The 21,662-nt window shown below is 49.1% G+C and overlaps 1 protein-coding gene across 3 annotated transcripts in view; it reads left to right on the top strand.

Annotated features, from left to right (window-relative positions):
• SCMH1 (Scm polycomb group protein homolog 1) overlaps positions 1-21,662 on the top strand; it is a 56,318-nt gene that overhangs the window by 19,756 nt on the left and 14,900 nt on the right. For all 3 annotated transcript variants that reach the window (XM_077337123.1, XM_077337125.1, XM_077337126.1), the window contains exons 4-8: positions 1,568-1,636; positions 4,177-4,247; positions 5,863-6,097; positions 7,045-7,133; positions 9,702-9,945. In XM_077337123.1, the coding sequence (XP_077193238.1) occupies positions 1,568-1,636; positions 4,177-4,247; positions 5,863-6,097; positions 7,045-7,133; positions 9,702-9,945 (708 nt within the window). The remainder of the gene's footprint in view (positions 1-1,567; positions 1,637-4,176; positions 4,248-5,862; positions 6,098-7,044; positions 7,134-9,701; positions 9,946-21,662) is intronic.

Here is a 21,662-nt window from a genome sequence, read left to right as displayed (position 1 = left end):
CAGTATCGGTCTATAGCCCGGGGGTTGGGGAACACTGCATTATGCTATTTAACTCAGCGGTCCCCAACCTTCTTCTAGTCGGGGACCGCCTCCGGGGGTGGGGGAGAGCCAGCGGCCTGGCTGCTGCAGTTGCTCATAAACGCGCATGCCCAATTGCTGCGCATGCACGTTTTGGCCACCAGGGGGCGGAAACGCGCATGCACGGCAGTTCCGCGTGTGCGCATTTGCGTTGCTGGGGCGCCAGCTGCCGCGCCGGCTGCCATTCCGGCCTCTTTCCCCTCCTCTCGCTGCAGGGGGGGGAGGCAGGCGCGGCCGCTGGCGGCCCGCTGTAATGGGCTTTGCGGCCCGGTACCGGGCCGCGGACCGGGGGTTGGGGACCCCTGATTTAGCTCATGATAAAAATGTTCTAGGAGTACAACTCCAAGGTCACAGGCTGCTTAGCAAGGTTGCGTTGTCTGTCACTGACGGCACAAGAGGACCGCAGGGTCACTGATGATAATGGGGAAGTAATGCGAGATTTCCTGGCGCCCCCTTACCGCACAGCATTTTAGTGAGTCACCACATGCAGGCAGCATGGGGCCACACAGATGGGGAGGAGAAACATTGGCGGGCTGAATGAATCCTACAAGCAGTGTTTATCGCTCCTTGGTAAGACAGAGACCCTCCTGGGGAAGCCAATGTGGTAAGAATCTGTGAAATGCCCATTTAAAAGAAAAGGCTGAAGTGTGGGCCTTTCTCCGCACAATTTGATCACCTTATTACCACAAGCAAAAGGATACCTTAATAAAGCGGAAGGGTCATTAATGGGCAGTTTGGAAGATGGACAGGGTGGGAGTTGAGGAACAGTTGTCACTGATCCTTTATAGTTCTGATGATTCTCCACAAAGTCTTCCCTGAGTTCTTCTGTCTGTGGGAATCTGAGAAATAAAGAGAAATGACAAATTCCTGCCTCTCCCCTGTGTTGTCGTCCCCCCCCCCCACACACACACACTAGTTGCTGACTTGATCTTTCCAGAAAAGTGCAGACCTCCTGATCTGAGAGACACCTTGATGTAGTGGCTAGGAGTGTGGACTTCTAATCTGGCGAGCCGGGTTTGATTCCCCACTCCCTCACATGCAGCCAGCTGGGTGACCTTGGGCTCCCCACAGCACTGAGAAAGCTGTTCTGACTGAGGAATATCAGGGCTCTCTCAGCCTCACCCACCTCACAGGGTGTCTGTTGTGGGGAGAGGAAAGGGAAGGCGAATGTAAGCCCCTTTGAGACTCCTTCGGGTAGAGAAAAGCGGTATATAAGAACCCTCTTCTTCTTCTTAAGACGCCCTGTTATTTTTAAACCAGGCTCTCAGTATTTTAATATATGGGGTTTTGACTTTCTCTCTTTTTTTTTTTAGTTTGATGTGGAGGGGTAGGACTGTGCCTGCAGCCAGCATTGCTTGCTCTGCAGGTTGCAAGCAGGTAGAGCAATGAGTAGAGAGCAAAATGAGTTATAATGACTTATTCATGAAGAGAACGCTGTAGCAACCTGATTCCTCACATCCTTATGTAGTGTTGTTGTTTGCCTTAACAGCAATAGACTGGAAAGATGGCAAAAAGCACAAGTATGGGCGCCTGTCAGAACCTCCCTCTCAGTACCAAGGTATGAACTGAATCCATCTTTTTCATCCATTCCTGTCCTTGTTAAAGGTAAAGGTATCCCCTGTGCAAGCACCGGGTCATGTCTGACCCTTGGGGCGACTCCCTCTAGTGTTTTCTTGGCAGACTCAGTACGGGGTGGTTTGCCAGTGCCTTCCCCAGGCATTACCATTTTACCCCCCAGCAAGCTGGGTATTCATTTTACCGACCTCGGAAGGATGGAAGGCTGAGTCAACCTTGAACCAGCTGCTGGGATTGAACTCCCAGCCTCATGGGCAGAGCTTTCAGACTGCATTTCTGCTGCCTTACCACTCTGCGCCACAAGAGGCTCATCCTGTCCTTGTTAGTAGATGGCAATTTATTCTGCCAATCCCAGTGGGTACAGAAGACACCCAATGTTATGTTTAATGGGCCCAGTTAAGCACTGCCAAAGCCATCAGGTACCACAGACCTTTCCATTGACTCAGCTCCATCTGCCTGGCGATCAGGTCTCTCTTTTATATACTGACTGATGATTGGATTATTATTTATTTACTTCCCTCAGCTGTTTTTGGCTTTCTTGTGTAGTCCCGCGTTCCTCCCCAACGGGGACCCAAAGTGGCTTACATCGTTCTGCTCTTCTCCATTTTAACCCTCACATAAACCCTGTGAGGTAGGTCAGGCTGAGTGTGTGTGACTGGCCCAGGGTCACCTTGGCAAGCTTCCGTGGCAAGTGGGGAGTCAAACCTGGGTCTCCCAGATCCTAGTCCGGCACTGTCTCCACTGCACCACGCTGACTCACCAAAGAACATGTCATGGTCATTGGTAGAAATGGGCATGAACCGAAGTTCATGGCAGTTTGTGGATGGAGTAGAAAGAGGGGTTTAAAGGGACTGTTCTAAGCAAACGATGCAAAAACAGCTGAACAGCAGGCAGCAGTCTACTCCCTGGTGCTCAGCTGTTTCTGGCTTCTTTGTGCAGTTCCTTTAAACTTTAAAGAGACTGCACAAGAAAGCCCCAAAACCAGCTGCAAAACCTGTTGAAAGCGGCTGCAGCTTGTAAGGCCACAAACTGGTTCAGTTTACAAATGAACCTCCTGGCTCAATTCAGTTTGTGGTTTGGTCATGAACCAACATGGACCGCATATTTCCAGTTCATGCCCATCCGTAGTCATTGGAGTCCCTTGTGTGAAAGCAGGGTGTTTATACAACCAGGTGCCCCAAGGCTGGTTCATATATGCGTGTACATTGCTTAATAACTTGCAGCTGAGCGTGTGACTGTTGCCATTAAAAGGCATTATACTTGAGGTAAAGCGATACTTAAGTTCGGGCTGCAGTGCTTGATGCATGGCTGCTCATTTGCTTGTTAACATGAATTTTTGCAATCACCATGGTTTGTGTGAGGTGGCCTAGAGAGAGGTTTTCTCCTTAGAGCAGTCAAATTATGGGACCTTAATGAACTGGAAAATCTCCAGGAGATGGCACTGTAAGGATTGGTTCTCAGGGAATCTCATTAGCCAAATTCTAGTTCAGCCTTTCTCAACCCTTTGACCATTACGGAAGTGATGCCAGTTGGCCTGTCTGTCTCCCTGTCACACCCCCAGGAAGTCACCTGTTTACACCGTGCAGGGCATCATTAATAAAATGCTTGTTAAATAAGAAGTTAGTTTCATTTTTTGTGTGTGCCGTACCTTGCCTGAGCAAAACAAGGAAGCATACATCTCAGCTGTCATAAAGCCCCTCAAGCAAAGCAGCGGTTTGCCTCAGGGGAAATGATCCTCACGATCTGGAAATCACTTGTAACTTTGGGAGATCTCCAGACACCACCAGGAAGACCTGGCAAGACCTGAGAATATATTTTCCCAGGGTTGAAAATGGCTGCCAGGGCAAGGGGAAACCTGGCAAGAAAGGAATCCTTTCTATTAAAGGGACAGGGCATTTTCCTTCTTGTCCATTGGCAACGCTACTGACGCTCTCCATTTGGTAGGTCCTGGCTGAGGACCTGAAAATGAAGAGTCAAACGAGAGTTGTCAATGCATCTTCACTTCTGCTGGCTTTCGTGCTCTCCTAGACCTAGTCTGCACACAATAGATAATGCACTTTCAATGCACTTTTGAAGAAAGATTTTCCTGTTCCGCACAGGAAAATCCAGCTGCCAAAGCACATTGAAAGTGCATTATCCTGTGTGTGCAGACTAGGCCCTGGTCACTGGGAAATGGAGATCTCTTGCTATTTAAGTTGCTCAGGAATTAATGAAGTACAGGCTCATAGGAAGCTTTTTGGAGGCTACTGTTTGGCATCAGAGCATCTCGCTCAGCTATTGGCCTTGAGATGACTTCTCTTTCTCCCCCTTTGTTTTAACTTTCTGTTGCATGTAAGAGACTTTAACTGCTGCTCAACCAGCACCAGGCTTCAATAGAGAGGGGGCAGTCAGTATTGTGGGCAATGGACTAAACAGCTGAGTAGGAGGCAGTGCAATCCTCAAGTAATTCTAACATGGTAATTCTAACAGGACTTCTTAGAGCTTCTATTGAACTCGGGTTTTTTCCCCTCGCCGTACTTACAGGTCACTTTGCCTGGGAGAAATACTTGAAAGAGACATGCTCCATCCCAGCCCCTTCTCATTGTTTCAAGCAGGTAATGGGGGCGTTTTATTTCTGTTTTCTCTCTTTAAGAGTTGTGTCAAAGGGTCTGCTTTTGGTCAAGACATGGACAAATGCAGGTAGACTCTCATTCTTTTTGTGGGCAGGGGGAATGAAGGCCAAGATTTTTGTCATTTGGAAGCTGTAGCAACAGAGGCACTTCCCCCCTCCCAACTGGAATCCATGTAATAGTTTCTAAGCTCACGTGATCTTTATTCAGTGTGAGCTAGCATGTGAAATTGCACGGTTCAGAACTTTGAAAAGCACTAGAAGGGAATGGTATTTTTAGGGTCACTTTTTGAAAAAAGAATTCTATAAAATAAATTGTGTGGCAATAAATTTTAATACCTTTAAAACTTTACGATTTACCTGCTGTTATTACCTGCCCACACATATATGCGTACATGTTAGGATTTGGTTCTGAATAAATATGCATAGGAGTCGATCTGGAGTCTGGAGAGTTTCCTGAAGGGCTTAAGGAGGCGGTGGTTCACCCGCACTTGAAGAAACTATCACTAGATTTGCGGGACCCTGCCAGCTACTGGCCGGCTTTGCACAGCTTTTCTGGGTAAGCTGGTGGAAAAGGCTGCCGTGGACCTGCTCCTGGCATTCTTGGTGGCAGCTTTGGCCCTTGATCCATACCACTTGGACTTCTGTCCTGGCCACAGGGTGTAGACTGTGCTGGTTGCCTTGATGGATGATCTCTGACGCCAGCTGTATCGGGGTGGTTTGGCTATCCTTGTGCTTTTAGATCTATCAGCTGCATTTTATGTGGTCAATCATGAGTTGTTAGCCCACCGCCTCTCCGGAATGGGGATTAGGGGGACAGCCTTACAGTGGCTGATCTTCTTCCTCCAGAACCAGCCACAGAGGGTGGCAGTGGGGGAAGAGTTATCACGCCCCTTTGCACTCCCTTGTGGAGTTCCGCAGGGGGCAGTGCTCTTCCACATGTTATTTAACATCTGCATGCGCTCTCTGACCCAGCTGGTCCAGAGTTTCAGGCTGAGCTGTCACCAGTAGGCGGATGACACCCAGCTCTATCTCCTGATGGACAGCCAGATGGACTCCGGCCAGGAGGCAGCATCAGGGGAAGGCCTCATCCTTTATGCCCAGTTCTTGGGCCTCCAGAAGAACTAATCGGCCACCGCATGAGACAAGCTGCTGAACTGGAGGGACCACTGGACTGATCCAGCAGGGCCCTTCTTATGTTTTTAAATAAGCCTTTTAGAGCAGTGGTCCCCAACCTTTTTGAGGCTGGGAACCGGCAGGGCAACTGCGAAAGTGCCGCGCATGCGCGAAAGTGCCGCGCATGCGCGATTTCGGCCGTGCATGCGCGATGCGCGGGCGCAGGCCTGATTCTCTCTCCCTCCCCTCCCGCAGCGGCCCGCGGGTTGGGGACCACTGTTTTAGAGGATAGTTAGAATTATCTTAAGAGCTACACTTATATTCCTTATTAAGGATTCCCTGTAATGGTCACTTGGACATGGAGTTTGAAATACTCTATTGTTCTTAAAAAGCCTGGGCAATTCAGGGAACGAAGGGGGTTGTGTGAAGGAAGGAAAATAGATGGTTTGATTCTCAGGTCTGACAGAGGTCTTGATCTTCCTCAGTCCTACACCCCACCCGCCAATGAATTCAAGATCAGCATGAAGCTCGAGGCTCAGGACCCCAGGAACACCACTTCCACTTGCATCGCCACCGTGGTGGGGCTGACGGGAGCCCGTCTGCGACTACGCCTGGATGGGAGCGACAATAAGAACGACTTCTGGCGTCTGGTGGACTCTGCCGAAATCCAGCCCATTGGGAACTGCGAGAAGGATGGGGGGATGCTGCAGCCCCCGCTGGGTGAGTAGAATTTTCTGTCTTCCGAGGAGCACATTTCGGTTGTGGGTTAAATCCCAAGGGGAGGATGAGCCGTTCCTTCTGCTGCTCACATTATCCAAAAAGGGGCTTCAGGGTACTGGTGAAGGTCAAGGAGATGAAGCAGAGAACAAAGCACTGTGCAGAAATGAAGTGTCTGTATGCCTTCATGGGAGTCCAGCAGCACCTTGAAGACTAACAAAGTTTTATTCGAGGTGTGATCTTTCGTGGGCATGCAAACTTCCTCAGACAATGGAACAAGGATCATAAGCGTACAGATATAAGATTTCTCCTTAGATCTGTACTCTTATGATCTTTGTTCCATTGTCTGGGGTAGCGTGCATGCTCAGAAAAGCTCAAACCTTGAATAAAACGTTGTTGGTCTTAAAAGTGCCTTTGGCAATGGTCTTTGGAGATAGTTCTCCAGGCCCTGACAAAAACCCCATTTGAACCTATGGCTTCTATTACACTGTCCTTTCTATCCATGAAGGTGACTTTCCTGCTGAGCATCCAGGTGGATTTTCCATTTTTGAATGTTTTTCCCTCTTGAGGGGTCCTACATTCTGATTGGAAATTCTTACCCAAGATAGTCTCCTAGTTTCACCTCTCTCAGGAAATGTCTCAGCCTTCTTTCTTCCCAAAACACGGGGCCCTTAGCATGTGCTACATGAGTAAACCAGCTCTGGATGCAGGGGATTGCTGTTGTGTGCAGAAATGATCTTGGAAATACCTTGAGAACATGAATTTTGCTGTTTTTTTCTTAGCCACTAGAGGGCAGGAGATATCATCATCATGTAGCCTTGAAGCCAATCACAAACCAGAATTAGATGAACTCTAGAAGTCTTATGTGGAATAACCTTCATAACAGAATAACCTTTGGGTTATTTTGCGACCTTTTAATGCCACCCCCTTCCATCTCTATCTCTCTGCAGGGTTTCGGCTGAACGCTTCGTCTTGGCCCATGTTTCTCCTGAAAACCCTGAACGGAGCAGAAATGGCTCCTGTTCGAATTTTCCATAAGGTACTTCATTGTGAAACTTTGTATCCCTCCCTGTTTTAAACCTCTGTGGCTAAATTTAAGATGATGAGGCTTTGGTACAGTTTGTAACTTGCATCGGCTGGATTTCCCTGTCCCAGCTTTGCCTCAGTCTGGTGTAAGGGAACTTGTTTCCCAGGTGTCGCGAATTTCAATTTAGATGGGGGCTGTGGTGTGTGGGAGAGAAGGGGCTTCCACCTTTACCCTGCACTGCTTTACTAACTCAAAACGGGCCCAGATGGGGTGCAGTGCATGTAGCCTATCAGTCCTCCTAGCCCAAGGGTAGTCAAACTGCGGCCCTCCAGATGTCCATGGACTACAATTCCCACGAGCCCCTGCCAGCGAATGCTGGCAGGGGCTTGTGGGAATTGTAGTCCATGGACATCTGGAGGGCCGCAGTTTGACTACCCCTGTCCTAGCCATTCTGGCTTAAGAAACTGGCATTTGGGGGGGAGGGGGGGAGGAACAGCTGAAGCCCTTCCAGTCTGAACTGGGATTCTAGGTGCTCCGGAAACAAGTTCCCCACACCTACACTGTGACCGACTCGAAGCCAGACCAAAGGCAACCAGGACCTCCCATATCAGGGGTGGCCAGACGGTGGTTCTCCAGATCAACCCCGCCCTTCACATTGAAAAATCAAACCAAGCTGTTTGGGCCTTAATTCATGGAGAAAGTGCAGGATGACAACTCCGTTATGTTAAAGGAAGATGAGTGAAAAGGGGTAACCTTAAAATTCAAAACACTCAGTTGAATGTATGAGAGTGGAATGTAGAAGGCAACTTCCTGTATTTCTGGAAAAAAAACAGTTGATTGTTTGGGAGGAAGTCTGTAATTTTGATGAGAGTATAACTTGAACGGTGCACAGGAACTTCACAGGTGTGTATGCGAGAGCGGCTGATGGGGTGTGTCAGCAGTATGTGCGGCCCAGGGAGGTAAGTCTCAGGTGCACTTGAATCCATGCAGACCAAGCTCAGTCAAGGCAGCCTCAGATTAGTCCATGGATATAAGGGTAGAGAGACAAGCAGCAGGTGAGAAAGCAAAACTGGGTCTGACAGGCATGAGAAGGAGAGGTGATCTGATGCAGGGAGCCCATAAAATGCTCCTTGGGCTGACCTACAAAAAAAAATCACAAAAATTGCATTCGGGATAGTTTTGCTAGTTGCCTGTCAAAGCTGAAATATATAAATCCATTTCTGAATTCTCCAAGGTTATGTGCTCTTCCAGCATTCAGCAGGGGAGCTTGGATCAGAGCATTCGCTGGCAGGGGGCTCCTGGGAATTGTAGTCCATGGACATCTGGAGGGCCGCAGTTTGACTACCCCTGGCATAGAGAATAAAGACTTAGAAGGGTGTTTGCATGGTCAGTGTGAGTTAAGCAAACCTGAGAAGGTCCATAGTAAGAAACGAGACGAGTGTATGAATGAAATAAATTGTATTTATTTTATTTAGGTCATTTATACCCCAGCTGTCTCTCCAGCTCTCAAACAGTTAACATTTCTTTTTGTAATGGGTGTTGGAAGGCATAAGCTATTAAGCCCCCAAACAGACTCTGCCAATTATGCCCTGGGTTTCCTGCAGTTTAGCAGAGCATTCCACTCAGTTTAAGATAAAATGTTTGCATCTAACGCTGCTTTCCTCTTAGATGCATTTTGCCTTTTTTTTTTTTCATCTGCACCATTTTCCCAGCATTGAGACTCCACCGAGGAGTCAGTTCACTTTCCTCCCGGGTGTTTTTTTGATAAATGCATGCCCGTCACAGTCTTCTGTGATCAGATGCAGTTCTTCCACTGGATTTTCTCCCTCCCCGGACGCCACACCTCCACTACCAACATTGTGTCGAAGTCTCTGCTCATTGGTCAGTTTCAGGCAGGGCTGCCTTTTGAAACGGCAAAGAGAGATTCTTAAAGTTTCTCTCACTTCTGTGTTCTCATTTTAGTGGAAGGTTTTCCTGCCTTCGTTTTGTCTAAGCCCTTGTACTACTTGTATTTAATTTTTTAAAATAAGCCCTCCCCTGAAGTCCTGCAAGAATCAGGGCTCAGCATTAGAACTAGAGACAGCCTTTTCCTTGTGGATCCCTTCCAACTGTTCCCCCTCCTCCTTCCTCCCAAAGTGCGCATCACACGGGGGTGTTGAGAAATGCTCCCAAGAAGTGCCATCTGCCTTCCCGCTCTCTTCCCCTCCCTTCTTGGCAATTTTTTTTTTAATTATGGGAACTAAGTACAGTTGGGTTCCTGTCATTATTTTTTTTTATAACTACTCTAGTGAGGCATTGCATTGTGGGTGTCTCCCACCCTCCATTTCTAGGGAGGCAGAAAAGCGATTTGGAGGAGAAAAAAATCTGAGAAAGAAGAAAATACATGCAGAGTGCAGATACAGGGTGCAAACAGGATGTGCATTAAAGGCATACAGTGAGAACTGAAATTCAGCTGCGTATGCAGAAAGTCAGCAATGGGTTTTTGCTTATCAGTCCCCAGATCAAAGCCGTGGAACATTCACTGTTGGTGTTTGATAGCATTTAGGGGGAAGGGTCACTCATGCCTTTCTTCTCCTCTAGGAGCCCCCATCTCCGTCCCAGAATTTCTTCAAGATAGGGATGAAACTGGAGGCCGTGGACAGGAAAAACCCACATTTCATCTGCCCAGCGACCATCGGGGAGGTGCGGGGCTCTGAGGTCCTCATCACTTTTGACGGCTGGAGGGGGGCCTTTGACTACTGGTGCCGCTATGACTCAAGAGACATCTTTCCTGTGGGCTGGTGCTCCATGACAGGAGACAACTTGCAGCCGCCCGGGACAAAAGGTAAGAGTCATGCCGTCCTCTACTGTGCCCCTGCAGGTATCCTCGCAAAGAGAAAGGAATGGTGGCAGGATAGCAGAATCATGATGATGGCCCACCTCAGACCATTCGTTGCACTTCACTAGATTAAAAAGGAAGTCAATTCTGGGCAGAAGAGGGCCCGATAGTTATCACTCTGTTCCCTAGCATCTCCTACGATCCCTAGTTTCCCTTGCCTGCTTTCATTGCAGGTGCATTCCAGCATCCTTGGCAATTGCTCCAGAAAATGAAGATGGTTAGTTTTTGTAGTTTGCTTTGGGCAGCGCTTCATTGGTGGACTGAAAAACTAATCCACGTAATGAGAAAAGCCAGGTGTAATAATTACAAGTTCTGGAGGTTCCAATTCTTGTAATTAAGACCGAAAAGCCCATATGATTGAGCATCTTTCTCCCCTGCACCCTTTCCTTTTCAGTCCTGTGAGTGTTTAAATTCATGCCGGGGTCTGGATTTCTCCCCATACTGTCAAGTCTGTACTGTGGTGGGAGCTGGGGGGTGGAGACTCTGACCTGGCTTCATGGCCAGCTCCATTAGGTCGCCCCTCCATTTGGCGTGTCATGTTGTGTTGAACTTGGGAGTAGGCAGAATCCATGTAAGTCAGTCCTGTGGAGAAAAGGGGCCTCCAGTCACATACTGAGGGAGTTCATGATTAGGTAGGATTTCATGGAACTGTCCTGTAGTGATCTGCCACTTGGACTTTGCCATCTGTACAGACCCCACCAATCCCCCTGCCTGAGATCTGCACAGGGACCAACTCAGTCCCCAGAGGGCTGGTGCTTACCCGCCTTATTGACCCATTTTTCTCTCCTGTTCAAGAACTCCCTCTTATTCAGAGAGTGGGCAGCCTTTCAGGCAACCCGCGCCAAGCTTCATGTGCTGATAGGCTCACTGTTGATGGTGAGAATTCATCTGAGCTAGGAGCCTTGGCCCAGTGGTAGAGCATCTTGCATGGCAGGTTCCAAGGGCTGTGTCCAGTGACTCCAGTTAAATGAGGATCATAGAATCATAGAGTTGGAAGGGACCTCCTGGGGCATCTAGTCCAACCCCCTGCACTATGCAGAACACTCACAAACCCATCGCTCATCCACTGTAACCTGCCACCCCCTTAAGCCTTCACAGAATCAGCTGTCAGATGGCGATCCAGCCTCTGTTTGAAGATCTCCAAAGATGGAGAACCCACCAGCTGCCGAGGAAGCTCTAACTGTCAGGAACTTCTTCCGGATGTTTAGACGGAATTTCTTTTGAATTAATTTCATCCCATTGGTTCTGGTCCATCCCTCTGGGGCAAGAGAGAATAGCTGTGCTCCATCCTCTATATTGATGGTCCCCAAACACCGGGCCATGGCCCGGTGTCGGGCCGCGAAGGCCCTGGCACGGGCCGCAGCTCCCTGCCTCCGCAGGGCCGCGCCGAGTCGCGCATACACATTTGCGCCATGCGTGGCCACAAACGCGCACGTGTGGCACTCCCGCACATGTACAAGAGTGCCGCGCATGCGTGTTTGTGGCCGTGCATGGTGCAAACGCACATGTGCGACCCGGCTGCGCATGCACATCATGCGCGTGCGCATGCCGCCGCTGGTCCGCAGCCTGGAAAAGGTTGCGGACCACTGCTCTATATGGCACCTTTTTAAATACTTGAAGATAGTTATCAGATCCCCTCTCAGTCGCTTCCCCCATACCAAGCTCCCCCATACATCTTGTACTGATCAAGTGTTAGGTGCTGTGAAAGACCTTAACTTAGATTTTGGACAGTCACTGCCATGCAGAGTAGGCCAATAGTAGGCGGCTTCATTCCTTCTTGTGTGTTGTGTGCTGTCGCGTTGTTGGTTTTGTCCCTGGATCTTCGACACTGACATTTCCTGAACAAGTGCAAGAGAAGGGCTGTATTGCTGTCCCCAGCCTGCTGTTCTTTGAATGTTTATTTTTTCCTCTGCTAGAGAGAAAGGAAGCTCTTCAGTCAATGTTCCGTTAACATAACTCTTGAAAATACCTTGGCTAGAAAGCAAGGCACTTCTACACTGTCGATTGGTTTAATGATTTGGGATGGATTTCTGGGCCCCCTCCCAAGAATCTTTCCAGCAGCAAAGCCTTTAGAGCTCTTCTGCCCTTTTAGCAGGAGAGAATCCACTTGTCTGTCTTTTGCTTCGCGGCAGAAAAGCGATTTGGAGGAGAAAAAGAAAAATATACCTGCAGAGTGCAGGTACAGAGTGCGAACTGGATGTGGATTAAAGGGATACAGTGAGAACTGAAATTATGCTCCCTGCAGCATACTTTGCTCTGCCAGTACTAACCTCTTGGAAGTTCCTGGCCCTCAGGAATTACACCTGGCCTTGATCCAGGCCCGGGCCTTTTGGGTCCTAGCCCCGACCTGTTGGAATGAGTTCCTGGGAAAGCTGAGGGCCCTGACGGAGCTACCACAGTTGGAATTCAGCTGCCAGCTTCATAGGTTCAGAACATGGCAAGTGCAGTACTTAAGAGAACTCTTGACGCCAGTGACAAGGTTCCTATGGTTCTCTCTCTCGCTTCCGCATATGTACCAGAAGCTTGGTGAATCTTACTCTTAGCAAGAATGTTCAACTCTTTGGGAGATCCGTGAGGGATGACAGAAAGCTCTTGATGTTTTTGGGTGAATCTGAAGAACAAACTTCTGGCAGAGGCCATAGCTTCACTGTTTCTTTGGGACACCTGTTAACATTCAGTAAGGGATCCCAAAGAAGCCTTATACAACATTTATGCAAGTCTCAAGAAAGGCCAGGTGGCTTTGACAAATGATCCGTTTACGCCCGCTGTTCTCTCCCTGGCCTACAGCTGGATTTATGGAATGGTTATTGGTTTTTGAGAATGGTGGCAGGCAAAGCCCACAATTCCTGTTCTTCGAAGGAATAACTGTCTGTATTTCCGAGCTGCAACACCGGTTCCTATACCTCTTTCTTTCACTTCCAGGTTAGCATCTCAGGGATCAGATAGTGGGATTCCTTCAAGGAATTGGATTTTATTTATCTATTAGCTGCAAAGCCCGTTCCTAAGAACGGGCTTTGAAAAGCAACCCCAGCCCCCCGCAGCCCGCAAGCACCACGGCCACTTTCCTGGGGCACCTCGCACTTTGCAAGCCAAAGGGAAGGGAATCCCCCCCCCCCCGCGAGTGGGCAAGGAGGGAGGATGGGAGGTGGAGAGGGAGGGCTTTGCTGGCTGCACTCTGATTGGCCCTATTTCATCTTGGACTGCCAGGACAGTCTCCACCCCCAGGCCTGTTTCACAAATATATAAAGAGGAACAATGGATAAGGATGTTATTTGCGGTCTGCAGCTATCACTGGGACTCAAAACAGATCGCACTGGCTGAGACGATACAGTCAACAACATGTGGCATTCGTTAAGTAGTGCAATAGGATGCGGGTTGTAGAACCAACCAGAAGTCCGACAAAACGGAACTGAAGCAAAGCACAAGTGTTAGCACGGCACATTAATGATGCAAAGCTACGCAACAGGATTCAATCCAGAGCGAACTGTACATGGTAGTACAGACCACAGTGTCCAATAATTTATTCAAGTAACATTGGGAAGCCTTTTGTACAAAGCTATGCTATTCCCTGTTTAGAAAGACTCTCTTGAATAATTCAGTCTTGCATAGCTTGCAAAACTCTTTTGCTGATCTTCTTCTCCGCCCCCAGCACTCCTGAGCACACACACCCTACGCGTCAGGCGCATAATACTTTTAATGAAAAGTTTCTGTCTGTTTTGTTTCGCTTTCTGATCTACATTCTTGTCTCTGGCCATAAGAAAAAGCTCCCCTCCCTTTTTTAAAAATTTTGTCAGTTGCAGTGGATTAATTAATTAATCAACACGAAATGAAAATGAGCCTTTTTCTTATTAATTGAAAGTATAACTTTCAATTATCAAGTCCACAGAGAGTGTCAGGCTACAAATATTATTAATTAATTAATATTTCTAGGCTAACACTCTCTGTAGACTCAAGTTGGGTTACAAGTCAAATAAACCCCATAAAACCCTTACCCCATAAAACGTCCCCTTAAAATAAATATAACCCAGATGGCAACATAATCCCATCGCTCCCTCCCCACCTAACAACCTCAGGGGGATTACTCCATGTAAATGCTTCGGAGGAGCCTCACAGATCTTATTCCTGGCCTCAACCAAAGACCTGGTGAAAGAGCTCTGTTTAACAGGCCCTGCGGAACTGTGGTAGCTCCATCAGGAACCTCAGCTCTCCTGGGACCTCATTCCACCAGGTCGGGGCCAGGACAGAAAAGGCCCTGGCCTGGTTGAACACCAGGCACAATTCCCTAGGGCTAGGGACTTCCATGACGCCCCATATCCAGCCTGTGCTGAGGCAGCTGCATTGGCTACCAGTTATGGCCTGGATCAGGTTCAATCAATTTTAAGGTTATGACCTTTAAGTCCATCTGTGGCTAGGGCCCTGCCTATCTGAGGGATTGCTTGTCTACTTATGCCCCCTGCAGGACACTTTGCTCTGCCGGTGCTAACCTCTTGGAAGTCCCTGGCCCTAGGGAATTGTTCCTGGCCTTCACCCAGGCCACTTTCTCCTTTGGGTAGAGAAAAGCGGCATACAAAAACCAACTCTTCTTCTTCTTCAGTAATATCAGGGCTCCCTCAGCCTCACCTCCCTCACAGGGTGTTGTTGTGGGGAGAGGAAAGGGAAGGCAACTGTAAGCTGCTTTGAGACTTGTTCAGGTAGAGAAAAGCGGCATATAAGAACCAACTCTTCTTCTTTTACATGGATATAAATAAATATCAATAAGTGTTAACATAAATGCTAATAACCAAAAAAGCCTGAAAAAGCTCTTCAGTGGTGAGAGGAGTCACAAGGTGGGGGGAAGGAAAATGTCTCCCATATGGGCATTATTGCTGCATCTGTACAGCACGCAAACACCGTCTGACTGTGATCTTTCCCAAGATATTGGGCCAAACCAGATTCAGGAATGATTTGAGTGGAGTGTGGAGGACAACTTGGCTAGTGGTGAATAAAGGTAAAGGTAAAGGTATCCCCTGTGCAAAGACAGGGTCATGTCTGACCCTTGGGGTGATGCCCTCTAGCGTTTTCTTCGCAGACTCAATACGGGGTGGTTTGCCAGTGCCTTCCCCAGTCATTACCGTTTTACCCCCCAGCAAGCTGGGTCCTCATTTTACCGACCTCGGAAGGATGGAAGGCTGAGTCGACCTTGAGCCGGCTGCTGGGAGCGAACTCCCAGCCTCATGGGCAGAGCTTTCAGACTGCATGTCTGCTGCCTTACCACCCTGCGCCACAAGAGGCTCTGTGGTGATTACGGGTCAGTATTAGGGATTCTCAAAAACCCAACGGCTCTCATTTGAGTGCCAGACTAGAGCAAATTGCCTGTGTGGCTTGGCAGCTGACAAAACATGCATGACTGGTCACTTAGCTCCTTACGCTTATGTTCAACTTTACAATAAGCTCTCTTGGAGCTGGAGGCTGCCTTTCATATCCACAGGCAGGGTTCTTTTAGGGGTTCTCACGGCTATTGAGTACTGAGAACTGGGACCTTTTGGGGGTAATAGATAAAAATCAGCACAGCCTTATATATGGGGCACTGGAACCCTTGGAGTTTTGGGGGTATTTCAGCAAAAGAGTTGGCACAGCCAATCAACAGCACCCTAAGAGTTAACCGTGACTGTGAGCCAAAGGCAGTCTTCCACTTTATCAAGAGATCTGGAATGTAAACTAGTGGCATTTCTCTCCCTTGGCTCCATCCCAGCTGGCGAGGATTCACTGAGAGCCTGCCAAGCAACCAGGATCTAAGAAAGGGTGCTTCTCTTCTCCCCTCCACCACCACCCCCGTTTTGTGCCAGGGGCCCTGAACGTTACTGGGGGTGCAGCAGAGATCATGACTAGGAATGGACGTGAACCAGATTTCCCCATGAGAATGCCCAGGTTCATGCCCCCGAACCAGATTTCCAAGCGGTGGGGGTGTGGGGGTGAGATGGAGCGAAATCCATCACAGAAATGGCTCACAATCATTTGGGGCTGATAGCAGGGCTCCTGTCTGCAGGTCATTTCAGCATCCTAGTTGACTTCTCCTCCTAAATGCTGCACTGAAGTTAGAGGTGTGCATTGGGCTCAGTTTAGACAATCCTGGGCTGGCTCCCCTTACAGCTCAGTTTAAATTGAGCTGTAATGGGAGGCGGCTCCAGCCCGGGTGGCAGAGAGCTGTCAGCTCACACCTTGCAGCCTGATCCTGGGCTGCCCCTCCTCACGGACCTCAGTCGGATTCTGCATTGAGTTGGCTCTCTGCAGGATTCGTTGTTTGCGGGGAGGCGGGAAGTCTCATGGGGTGCCCAGTTCGAACTGGGCAGCCGAGCACCAGCCGAACCTGCAGAGAGCTTGGTCTCTACAAGGCTCCTGTTTGAACCAGGCCTCCCAGCAGAGCCCAAGCTGACCTGTTTCCCCCTCACTCAGACCAGGTGCCTCACAACACCCAAGAGCAGAAGCCGGCTAGGGGTGGGTCTGAGAGGGAGGAGGACACGTGTCCCCACCCCCTCCCACCCAGCTAAGACCCCGGAGACGGCTTCTGCTCCTGGAAGCCATTTCAATGCACTGCTCCATTTCCCTCCGCTTCGAAGCAGAGAGAAGCAAAATGGACCGTCCCAAACCAGAGTGGTCCATTTCGGAGGGTTGGGTCTTCTGGGTCCGGACACACTCCAGATCGAACCGGAATTTTCCAGATCATGCTCATCCCTAATCATCAGTGCAGTCGCTAGCCCCAGTTCCTTTTGCCTCTGTTAATGCAATCAAGATTGTTCAAGACAATTTACTTGGTGGGCAAGCAAAAGCTCCCCTCCCCCCCTGTAGGTTACCATGGAGATGTTTGAGAGCCAGTTTGGTGTTGTGGTTAGGAGTACGGACTTCTAATCTGGCATGCCAGGTTAGATTCTGTGCTCCCCCACATGCAGCCAGCTGGGTGACCTTGGGCTCGCCACAGCACTGATAAGGCTGTTCTCAGCAGTGATATCAGCCCTCTCTCAGCCTCACCCACCTCACAGGGTGTCTGTTGTGGGGAGAGGAATGGGAAGGCGACTGTAAGCCGCTTTGAGCCTCCTTCGGGTAGGGAAAAGTGGCATATAAAAACCAACTCTTCTTCTTCTTTAAGTGGCATGCATCCATTCTTCTTGAACTTTGCAGCCATTATCCCCAACAATCCTGTATAAATGATGACTCCAGCAAGCTATACTTCATTTGGCTAGGAAGGAGTTGGCCATTCAGCTGCAGGTGGCCACAGGAGATCCAGGTATCCTAAGCAGGCGTGGGTGGGAGCATGCCTGCAGTGCGGATTCTTAGGTGGAAATACACCTCTGTGGAATTTCCTCTAAGAACACAAAGGTAATAAGGGTTTGGTGTCGTTTTTCTCTGTAGTTGTATCTCCAGCACGACCTAGTGGTTAAGAGGGGTGTCCTCTAATCTGTAGAACAGGTTTTGGTTCCCCACTCCTTCATATGAAGCTTGCTGGGTGACCATGGGCCAATCACAGTTCCCTTAGAACTCTCTCAGCCCCACCTACCTCTCAAGGTGGCTGATGCAGTGTGAATCACAGAATAATAGAGTTGGAAGGAACCCCCTGGGTCATGTAGTCCAACCCCCTGCACTATGCAGGACACTCACAACCCTATCGCTCATCCACTGTAACCTGCCACCCCCTTGAGCCTTCACAGAATCAGCCTCTCCATCAGATGGCTCTCCAGCCTCGGTTTAAAAACTTCCAAAGATGGAGAACCCACCACCTCCCAAGGAAGCCTGCTCCACTGAGAAACCGCTTTAACTGTCAGAAATTTCTTCTGGATGTTTAGATGGAATTTCTTTTGAATTAATTTCATCCCATTGGATCTGGTCTGTCCCTCCGGGGCAAGAGAGAACAACTCTGCTCCATCCTCTACACGGCAGCCTTTTAAATACTTTAAAATATTTAATTATTTTTAATACTTAAATATTTAAGGTGAGGAAGAGAATGTGATTGTTACTACCTTGGGACTCCTTAGGGTAGACGAAAATGGGATATAAATCCCTTCCCCTCCTCCTCCTTCTGTAACAGTCACAATTTTCAGAGCCTGGCTTTCTTACGGCAAAGCAGAAGGATATCTTACGTAGGAAAAAAACTGGCTTCTTATTGCAAAGAGTAGGTAGCAAACTGAAGACCAGGGCATTTCTTTGCTGCTTTTTTAAAAAAATGAATGGGACTTCTTTAATCAGGCAGGTCTGAAAATCATGTGGGAAAGCTATGCTGAGTCAGGTTATTCTGTATTCTTTCCCCCCCCCTCTGGCTACTTCAGCCAATTATGTCCTTGAACAATTGTCAGAATGGCAGAGGCAGCATGCGCACACACCCGGGGATGCTCTGTGTAGCAGTGTGCTCCTCTCCGGAAAGGGCCAGGCTTTAAGCATCAGGCATGCCTCTCGCTTCAAGGTTACGGGGTTGGAAATGAACCAGCCCAAGTCTTGGATCTCGCACAGCACTTAGCACTAATTGGCACTCTCTTCCAATGTGCTGAAGGGTGGGAAAAGCATTTCACCCTTTACCTCCTCAGATCTGCAGGACAGGTGGAGGGGAAAGGGGACGGCGAGATCTTGTTAACAAATGATGCAAAGGAAGCAAATTTTAGAGTTGTTACCCTGCAGACCTTAGGGGAATGCAGCAGGCAGCCAGCACTCATAGGTGTGATGGGGAAGAGGAACAATGAGAATAACTGGAAGTCAAGTGGCTCGTGGTTGTCGAAAAGCTTGTTTGCGGAGCGCTGTTATGTGTGGGTATATTTTTTTATCCCTGTGGCCTTTGTCTTACCCCGTAAAATGATTCTGCCAGAAACTCTCTCCTGCTGACCCCATTTCTTTTTACATCTCGGATCTCTGTTATCCTCTTCCCTGTTCCTTGTGAATTGTGGAGCTCCATGTAGTCCTGACTCACGACCCGGCACTTGTATCGCTCTGCAGAGTGCCTGCACGTGAAAGGCCCTGGAGTTAGTGGCAATTTGCAGCAATCTTTTGTGGGAAAGAAACATTCAGTTGCCAGGTGCTGCGTGTGTAGAAAGGAAGAGCGCGACTTAACACTTATTGAAGTATTTTCAGCTCCAGCTCATTTGGAAGGAGGGAGTGCTTAATGGACACGACGTTCAACTTTGCCATCTGCCAAATGGAGCTTTGTGGTGTTGGGGCCTTTGCTTTAACTTGGGGAGGAGTTGGAGGGTTGGGGGAGCTTTGGTCTGTTTAGCCTGGAGAGGAGACGACTGAGAAGGGGATCTGATAGCCATCTTCAAGTATTTAAAAGGCTGCCCTGTAGACGATGGAGCAGGGTTGTTCTCTCTTGCCCCAGAGGGACGAACCAGAACAAATGGGATGAAATTAATTCAGAAGAAATTCCATCTAAACATCCGGAAGAAGTTCCTGACAGTCAGAGCGGTTCCTCAGTGGAACAGGCTTCCTCGGGAGGGGGTGGGTTCTCCATCTTTGGAGATGTTTAAACAGAGGCTGGAGAGCCATCTGACAGAGAGGCTGATTGTGTGAAGGCTTAAGGGGGTGGCAGGTTACAGTCTATGAGCGATAGGGTTGTGAGTGTCCTGCATAGTGCAGGGGGTTGGACTAGATGACTCAGGATGTCCATTCCAATTCTGTCATTCTATGATAGGGTAGATCGGTACAGTGACGTGGTTTGGGAAGGGCAAAAGGAGCAGTAGCGGGGAACGCGGGGCCTGGAGCAGACTCTCAGGGACAGAGCAGCCATCTGACCAAGCAGGCCTTGCCTCCCTGGAAAAAGGAAACAAACAAGGAGGTTGCAGGTCCATAGAGCTGAGTACATTTGATTCCAGTAGCACTGTTAAGACCAGCAAAGATTTATTCAAAGTGTGAGCTTTCGATTCAGGCCATTATTCCCTACCCCGTTGTGAGTGGGGAACATACCTTGAAGCAAGACGAAAATAATGATATGCCCAATCTTGCTTATGGGAATAATCGCATACGTGTAAGTGGATGGTGGATTGCACCAGAGATTCTGCAAGGAATACCTAGAGCGTTAAAATCCATGTGAATAAGGAATTGAAATTGCCCCGTGTGCTTCTGTTTCTGCTGCATTTTTAAAATTGAGTATTCTTCTCCCAGACACACCTCTGATAAGAAATCTACTTTCCCCTGACCTCAGGGCAGGTATAGAGCGCTCCGTGTTTATCTTGGGGTAGCCCGTGGCCAGGTATCTGGGTTATCTAAGCCGTGCCTGATTGTAGATCTTGATATAGGCCATCAGCTTTATCATATCTGCACTTTACCCTCGGGCTCCTACAGCAATGGACTACCTCAAACTTAGAGCCACATCCTAAAAATTGCCTGAAGAAATGTAGCAGTTCTGCCTTCCTGTGTACATGATACAGATTTGCACCTTTGCACAAGTAAAGGAGAGGGAAATGTGAACCTGAGGGAGCCACGAGGTCATGATGGTATAGAATTGCTTGGAATTAGGGGCAGGAGGCGGTCAGGGGCCAAGACAGAAGTGAAGCCACCAAACGAACCCACCTTTTAGTCATGTTGACCTGGAGCCAGACATGCCGGCTGAAATCCCAGCAATACCTCTGCTGATTTCTCAGAAGTTTTCTCTGCCAGACCTTTTCAGCTTTAGAAGGCTGTTGCCTTCTATAAAATATAAAACCCCACAAAGATTAAAAATTAAAAACTCAGCCATAATCAGCAATGCCAAAAAGAGAAGGGAAAAAAAGGAGGACTCCCATCTCTTCCCCTTTCCCTCCGATCTCCCCCTCCCCTCCCAGTGCCTCAGGGAAAAATCCTCAGGGGGAAATCCTGATGGATGTGGAGCGGTAGAAGGGAATGCTAACAGGGAAAGGCTAACAAGGATGGTACTGTGTGTGCTTTTCAGGGAAGGGAAGGGGCCACCACAGTGACGGCCCTGTACCATCTGACTACCTGATATACCTTAGGTCCCCAACCTTTTTATCACTGGGGACCGGTCAACCCTTGACAATTTTACTGAGGCCGGGGGGGGGGGGTAATCTTTGCCCAGGGACGTTGCCACTCCTGAGCCCCTGCTCCACTTGCTTTCCCGCCGGCGCTCCTGACTTCCCGCCACCCGCTGGGGGGCGCTGCCAGCAGCAGCTGTGCAGTGCCATGCTGAGGGGGAGCCCCAGCCATGGCAGCCACTGGAGAGCACCAAAGGTGAGCCGGCGGCAGAGTGGCAGGGCAGCCCCCAAGGCAGCAGCCGGGGAGGAGGACAAGGAGGAGCCGCAGCCTGGTACCAACTGATCAATGGACCGGTCCTGGTCCCCAGACCAGAGGTTGGAGACTGCTGCCTTAGAAGGTATGGAAACATGGATTTAGATCCCAAGTGCCCTTCGCACTCACGGAAAAGGAGGCCAGCTCTATGCTCTCATTGCAGGAGCTCATTTTAATCTCCCATGATGTGTCTGAGGATCCCATAACCCCAGGGAAGCAGAAGTTTACATTGCACTACTGCAATAGGATAGGAAACTGCATAGGATCCAATCCCGGAGCAAAGTGATGCAGGAGAGAAGAAGAACAGCAGCGGTTTTGTACCCCACTTTTAACTCCCCAGAAGGTTCGCAAAGCAGCTTACAATTGCCTTCCCTTCCTCTCCGCGTAACAAGCACCCTGTGAGGTAGGTGAGGCTGAGAGAGCTCTGA

Source organism: Paroedura picta, chromosome 5, assembly GCF_049243985.1.
Source record: "Paroedura picta isolate Pp20150507F chromosome 5, Ppicta_v3.0, whole genome shotgun sequence".
Classification (NCBI taxonomy): Eukaryota; Metazoa; Chordata; class Lepidosauria; order Squamata; family Gekkonidae; genus Paroedura; species Paroedura picta.
This window is presented reverse-complemented; position numbering and strand designations above follow the sequence as displayed.